The following is a 7,897-nucleotide window of genomic DNA, read 5'->3' as shown; positions in this document are numbered from 1 at the left end:
AAAATCTATATGCAACTATACATTTGAGATGTATTATAAGATTATGCAGCATTTATTTGACCAAAACTACAGTAAAACAGTACTATTGGGAATGATTACAATTTAAAATAACAGGTTTCTATTTTAATATATTTTAAAGTCGTCATGAAATCAAAATTGACCCTGTTTACTTTGTTAGCGCATATGATGAACAATTAATCTGTGCAAGTTAATACACAGAAAAAAAAAAAAATGTTTGTCGTGGAAATCTTTAATCAAAATCTGAAAAGTTATTTCCGGTCTGGAATGGTGTTTCTTCTCTGACGACGTCAGTTTGACGGCTTGGGTTGAAAACGCTTAAACCTGTGAGCAAATGATGGAGAGGAGGAGCGCTAAAGTAAAACCCTGCCCTCTATTCAATATTCCGTTTCACTTGGAATTATTCCTGTGATGTCAATGTCTATGAATAACAGCATTACAAAAGGTTTTGATAATTTAGTTTTGTTTTTTTGTCCGTCTTTGACTTGTAATGATATTGACTATGTATATGTTTTACTGTACACTATAGTATATAGGAATCTAGGCAAACCTCTGGTCCATTGCAATGTCAGGGTCCAACTGATGGTGGAGCTGCAGACCTTAAACTCACATAAACATGAACACAACAATCCAGTCTAATAAAAGCTAAAGCCTAAATGTACAAACGTGCCTGCCTATCCTTTCACAACTAAAATAGCATTATGTGAAAGTGCAAGTACAGACAACCTCTAATATCTGAGCTCCCATTATGACCCAACATTTACAATTCTGCAATTAAATCTATATGATTATTGTGTATCCATGCAATAAATGCAACATGATGGTGATAACCTGTACACAGATTTTGAAGCCAGTGTTTGTTGCCAGTTATAATGTTGCAGGCTGTTGCTCTGGGTCATTAGAGCAGCCCTCATAAGACAGAGACTCTTTAGTCATTGGGTCATTACTGTGAACAGAGCTAATTAATCTCTGAGCGCAGAGTAGCGTCACGAGAGGGGTTCTGGGTTTTGATTACAATAGGAAAGCATTTGCTGCGGTCGCCATAATGATACCAAGCTCCTGCTAGAAAGCACCCGCTCACTCCGGTTACGGACAAGGTTTAATCAATACTGTGTCCTTCATCCCGCATTCAGGGCCGACCTTGGCAGCCTTTTGTCTCCTAAACGAGGGCAAAGAGCATATGTGGATACACAGAGAAAAGAAATAAGGGTCCAAGCACACAGTACCCACATGAAAATAAAGCACTAGTGAATCCAATCAGCTCATTTGGAACTTAATGAATCACCATATGTTTATCTTTTTTTTCTTTTTTTACCTTCGCCTAATGAAGTATCATAGTGCCAGGATTGTTTGTAAATTTATTAGGGCATCCTAATGTACACAGAAAGGTTAGAAAGGGGCAGACAACACCAGCCCAAGCAGATCAGGGTTCAAAAACTATTGATTCATTTGAAAACAAAGAACATGACCATGAAATAGAGGGCTATAGTAGACCAAATGCAAAACAGAATGTATATTAAAGCAGCAGTGAATATTAAATATGTAGATAAAGGTGCCTTGAATAACCTCCAAGTCTTGAAAGTGCTAATTAGCAATTCCTTATGACTGAATTATCACTATTTAAATATTCATAGAAGCATCTCAGGAACAGATAAATCAGGAAAACACAAAATCTATTGTTGAAAAACAAATGATTTACTGCACCTCTTGGCAAGACTCCACATTTTGTGTTACAAAACATGAAATAAGCTTAGACATTATTGTCAGCTAACAAAGGATTATGAATATCAACAGTAAACAATTCACTTATCTAACAATGAATAAAGAAACAAGTTAAATGGCTTCACATCTTCCTCTTCTGGGTGCTGATGTATAACACTAGAGGACAAAGAAAACAAAATGAACTTTGGTATATATATGAAAAAACATCTAAAAAAAAAAAAAAGTGAAAGTTTTGAGAACGTGCTCACAGACAGCTTTGGAAACTGCATTACTGTTAAGAACACTGGGTCTGCTTAGGTAGCTCTCAATAACAGAAAACACTATGAAAACAAATAAGGAAACAGCACTAACACTAGAAAACAAACATTACGAACCATTGTTTCCTCTGAGAAATGCATCCCCATACTTGTTCTTCAGCTGGCCATTGACATATTCCTCTGTCTGTTCCACAGCGATATTCATGTAGCCATCAAGGCAGGCCAGCACTCCTGTGGGCAAGACATGATGTGACTTCATTCAAATGTGCATTTTTGGAGAATTTTTGCAGAAGATCAGGGGCGCAGGCAGGACTTGGTGCACTTACACACCTGATCCAGATTAGAAAAGTTTTAAACTGAGTTGATGTGGCTTGAGGGAGTTGAGGGAAATATTTCTTTGAATAGGTGCCAGACGTCACGTCATGAGCTCGAATTTATTCAAACAAACATACATTTTTACATAAATTAAAGCTGAAACTGTTATTCAGTGAATATATATCAGTAACAGTGGCAGATTTAAAAACATTTTATTTCGGACAAGTCAAGCAGTGTCTGTGACAGCTATACAGGGATACATTTCCCAAAGCGAACTATGGTCGCAAGTTCTGTCGTTATCAATAGAGTTCAATGGGACTTACAACCGTAGTTGACTAACGATGCTTTCGGGAAACACACCCCAGAGTACATTCCTTGATGAAAAACTTTTTTTTTTTTTTTTTTTTTTTTTCCATTTATAAACAGGTCCACCACTTACTAGAGCAGTTGTTCTCAGAAAACTTCCAAGGTGGGCTCAATATGAATTAAAATTATTTAAAATAAAACAAAAGAAGCATTAAATAAGCTAAAACATCTAAAAAAAAAAAAAATAAAAATAAAAAGATTCCACCCCTTCAAAAGGGTTCCCACTTGATATATGAGGTAGCCTAATTTTAAAAGTGTGATTTCTAAACTTGTAAAAGTCATGTAAAGTAAAATGTTATAATTCTATAAGCATTTTTATATTAAATATTATTTTTTCTATCTGTAAGATTCATTTTATATTTTTAAAAATCCTTATACATACTTCCAGTAAATCACTGGAAACAAAAATCATGGGGTCTTTGAATATTGTCGTAGAGAATAGACTGCCTTAGAGTCAAAAGGGATTAAACTACTGTACAACTAGTAAAGGGAGAATTCAGACAATGAAAGCCTCAGATCAAGAACAGGATAGGTCAGCAATCATATTTAATATGATGCAACAAAAAATTGAAGAAATATGAATATATATGAAGAAATTACACAGATATGAGGTAATTATGTTGTTTTCTCCCCTATATTACTAGATGTACCTGCACACAATGACATTTTATAATCTACAACATTCTGAACATAATCCAGGTATTTTTTACATTTTTTATCTCTGAGTTGCCCCCTGCCTTCTTGCATGATGTCCCCATTAACTTGAAACTAAACCTACAGCCTTGATTAAAGAAATATAACTCTGATAAAACAAAGACATGTTTCTACTTGTACCTCTGTAATCAACACCAGAGTTCAGCTTCACCACCACTGGTCTCCCAATGATCTGCTTCAGGAAATCACTTGGTGTCTGCTTCCGGAGACTCATTTTCTCTGAAAATATAGAGAAAAATATAGATTATAAATTAATACCTGACACTACAATATCAGATATAAGAGACTGTACCCTGCCTGCACTGTTAGCAAAGATGGGTGTAACACCGTAAAAAGAAGAGCATCGTAACATTAGTTTATCGCTTACTGACTATACTAAACACATTTTTAATGAACCAGACAACGAATGATTTAAACCACTGTAGTGTGCAGAGGTTTGGCTGTTTATTCAGCATATTCTGAACATCACCGGTGTACATTTAGCATGAGCGGCTAACTTAGCCTGCTAGCATTACAATCCAATGTGGTGCACAATGGACACATTATGCATGTCACGGGCTACAGAACTGAGATTAATTTATACCCCCGCAAAGGTCAAGTACAAATTTTTATTTAAAGAAGATAAACTAGTCACTCACTTACCTAATTCGTTTTACAACGTTTGCCGCACGTTTCAATTGACTGACTGTTGACCAATGAACTGAAGCGCTTATTCTATTTCTATGGTGTTTACACCACGCAGCCAATCAGATGCTTCGATCAAAATCCAGCGTACGGAAGCCGCCGAGGAACCATTTTCTCCTTTGATAAATAATGCGTAGGGGAAAAACGAGCCAGATCGACGGTGGTAGTGAAGACTGGGTAGCTTCGCTTTTGTTGTATTAGGAAATTAAACTGATAAACGGACGGACGGACGGACGGATAGATAGATAGATAGATAGATAGATAGATAGATAGATAGATAGATAGATAGATAGATAGATAGATAGATAGATAGATAGATAGATAGTGCACACAATTATGTATTTGCATATATACTGTGAAAACGAGAAGCTTAAAAGAAAATATTGTTTAGGCCTATATACACTATACACTGTAAGCCAATTGTGTAGAGATAGCTGAGGTCCTGGTAAACAAATGTTCTGAGAATGTTTTGCTTACATTCCCATTATGTTATAAATATGTTATTTCTAAATGTTCTCTGAATGTTCAAAACGTCCAGTTTTTTAAAGGTTTTTATTTTCCTTGGTTATGTGAACATATAAGGGAACATTCCGTTTTAACATGAAACAAGTAATAACATTTAAAAAAAAAAAAAAAATTATGACCGTCCAACTAAAAGGTTTGAAAAAAAAAAAAAAAAACATTCCATGAAAGATATATTTTTTGTGCTAACGTTTTGAGAACATTATTATAGGCCAGAATGGAAGAATGTCTGCTCATAACTTTCAGAAAACCTTGCCAAAATGTTCCGAGAACATTCCCTGTTAGCTGGGGTGTGACTAAAACACATAGGGAAAATAATATCTTGAGTAGCCAAAAAGAAAGATGGGGAAGAAAAACCTGTCTTTTGTTCACAGGCAGAAGAGGCCATGCACCTGAGAGACAGAATCATAAAGCACTTCTGGCGCATCCAGACAGTTTGCTTGTTAGCAGGGCATTGGTAGCCCTGAGGAGGCTAGAGGTTAATTTGGTATCTGGTGCCGTGTTAAACTAAGGTCAGCGCTACAAGTCCTTAAGTCATAAACAAGTGTGGTTAAGAGCCGTGTACACACCTAGGCACAAGTTAATGAATATTCAATGAGTATTTTTCCCCTTGTTGCCTGAGTTCACATCCTAAAGGAGGGTTAAGAGGGAAAAATGTGATCTAATGTGTTTTTCTATCAAAGCAATCATTCATTTAAGAAAAAAATCAAACAAGTTCACAGATTTCCCAGTAGTAGCCCACAATACATGCCTATTCTGTGGTAAATAAATACAGAATGATATGACAAAGAGCTGACATACGCACCCACACACACACACACACACTATGGCACATGCTTGACTTTACTGGAAAAGCACGAATTGCTTGGCTTGTTAAGTGATACTGAATAAAACCAAGCGGTACAGATACAGAAAGCATTTCACAAGCTTTTTTCTTCACAGTTTTGCCTGTTGCTTGGCAAAGGACAAAGAATGTTTCTCTACATCACAAAAGAAGACAATTGAACCTTACTGGCCTGTCCTTCAAAAGTAAATTTTTTGTATATTGACATGAATGTGCATTAATTTTATAGCGCTGACTGGCTAGGGACAGAAAAAGCTTTCCTGTTTACTCAGCGCAGACAATCTACTCTCACCACGAGACTTGGAATAACCCCACAGCTTCTCCGAAAACAGTAACGTGTTGGTAATAGCTGCCCAGCGATGCCAGATGGGACTGTTTTCACCCTGCCTTCAAGACGTTGGTGAGCTCAGATGGACAGTGGCACAGTTGATTTGCTGGTACAACCTGCCTCACCTTTCTAAGCCCCCAAAGACCTGAGAGGGAGTGGAGGAAAAATGAAAAGATTACAGAGGCAGCTTCAACAGGGTTGGGGGGTGGGTCAGGCTGAGGGGTGTCAGATGCGAGGGGAGGGGGGATCCCTCGGTTGCCGCAGGCTTTCTCGAGGAAGAGGACGGAGGGGCGAGGAGAGGAGAGTCTAGACTAGGCTGACCTTTGTGGGCCAGGGCTTTCTCTACGGGGTCAAGTTGGATATGGAGGGGGGATAATGGAAAAACCTCAAGGGAGTTTTCAAATGAAATCCAGATTGGCTGCCGGCATGTAGTTTTTCTCCTCCCTTTCCCGCTCCCTAATCCCTGCACTGCATGGGGGTAATAGTGTGGAAATGATGGGGGGAGTGTCGCCTTGATCAAAAATGAGCAGTGGAACCTTAGTCACCTCTTCTAACACCCAGATTCATGCCCACTATATATATATCTGTGCATGCAGCCACTACAGGCCAGGATATCCAATGTGATTCCAGGCACTGGCTGCAGCCTCTAGACCTTTGTCAAATACCTAGCTGAAGTGATTTAGGAGAGCTGCCTTATATTCACATTTTTATACAGTACTTGAAATGAGCTGAAGCGAATGTATGAGATTTAAGAATTTGTTAGATAAATTTGCTTTGACAGATTTGACATTGGTTCAATCTTATCATCTTTCTAGAAAAAAATATCTGCAGACCTTTTGAAAAAAATAATAATAATCTCAGGTTTGAGATATAAAGAAAAAGTCATTTTTGCTTTTTAAAAAAATGAACAGTTAAGAAATGTGCCATTTAGAGGTCTAACCTTGAGTGAAAGACAGTCCTCAAGTGTTCACACTGAACTATTAACAATGTATGCTTGTGCTGTGAAGTATAAGTGCTAATTGCTAATTAAACAACTAATTGCTAATTAAAGCTAATGAGATTCATCTAGATTCTCTGTGCACGCCGCCATTTTGAGCATGGTTAATATACAGTGCCTTGCAAAAGTATTCAGACCCTTAACCAATGTTCTCATTTTATTGAATTACATGTTCTAAACTGAAATTGTGTTGCTCTTAAAGGGATACTCCACCCAAACATTTACATTCTCTCCCAGATGTATGCCTATGACTTTTTTCTATGGAACACAAATGGAGATTTTTAGAAAATTAATACATCTATAATCCATATAATGCAAGTGGATGGGTCCCTTAAAGTTGACGCTTCAAAAACCATGCAAAACGAACGCAATGGTAATCCTTACAACCCCAGTCACAAATTATCTGTTTGTGTTCCACAAAATAAATAAATTCATATACATATATATATATATATTTTTTTTTTTGGGTGGACTATCCCTTTATTATGGCTGACAGGTTCACCTTTATTCCATTCTAAGTTTTACAACATACCATTTTTGGTTGTGTGAGAGTTGCTCTGCTAAATGTTAAAATGTGAAGAATGAATATTTATGCAAACAGTATATTTCATTTTTTTTATTTTTTTTATTATTATTTTACAATTAGGTTCTAAAATAAACAAGAGCACATTTAATACTTAATTTTGTTGTATTGTTTATATTTCTATGTAATTCTATACAATGATATGCACTGTATATCTAGGCTATGAAATGTTAACCCATTGCCTCTGAACTCCTCCTGAACTGTTTGTGCGGGCAATGCGTATTCATCTGTGTGCATGTTAGAGGAAGAGGGAGAGAAAGTCTTTTCATGTTCAAGACTGATGCCTAGCAGTGGTTCAGCACATTCAGACCACTACATACGCCCACCTTCAGCACCCTTCTCTTCAACCGACCATGGAACTAACTCTTCACAACCCACCCAAAAGGCATGGCTTCATTAGGAGAGTGGGAGCATAGCCAGGCAACCCATCCAGGATATCCCAGGCAAAGATAATGAGTAAAAAACATTTTGGATATAAGCTGAGCAATGCCTGGCATGTGACATGTCACTTGTATTTGCCCCACGTGATGAATTCAGTTTCCTTATT

At 37.1% G+C, this 7,897-nt stretch overlaps 1 protein-coding gene across 1 annotated transcript; it reads right to left on the bottom strand.

Moving 5' to 3' along the window:
• Window positions 1–1,692: 1,692 nt before the first annotated feature.
• On the bottom strand, window positions 1,693–4,181 carry lsm6 (LSM6 homolog, U6 small nuclear RNA and mRNA degradation associated). The gene is made up of 4 exons (XM_051908339.1): window positions 4,035–4,181; window positions 3,513–3,611; window positions 2,115–2,228; window positions 1,693–1,896 (listed from the first exon to the last, which is right to left on the bottom strand). Exons 2-4 carry the CDS (start codon window positions 3,604–3,606, stop codon window positions 1,862–1,864), a joined length of 243 nt encoding a protein of 80 aa, XP_051764299.1. The 5' UTR covers window positions 3,607–3,611; window positions 4,035–4,181; the 3' UTR covers window positions 1,693–1,861.
• Window positions 4,182–7,897: the final 3,716 nt, after the last annotated feature.

Source organism: Ctenopharyngodon idella, chromosome 1 (assembly GCF_019924925.1).
Source record: "Ctenopharyngodon idella isolate HZGC_01 chromosome 1, HZGC01, whole genome shotgun sequence".
NCBI classification, from domain to species: domain Eukaryota; kingdom Metazoa; phylum Chordata; class Actinopteri; order Cypriniformes; family Xenocyprididae; genus Ctenopharyngodon; species Ctenopharyngodon idella.
The sequence above is the reverse complement of the archived record's forward strand: the minus strand, read 5'-3'. Positions and strand labels throughout refer to the sequence as shown.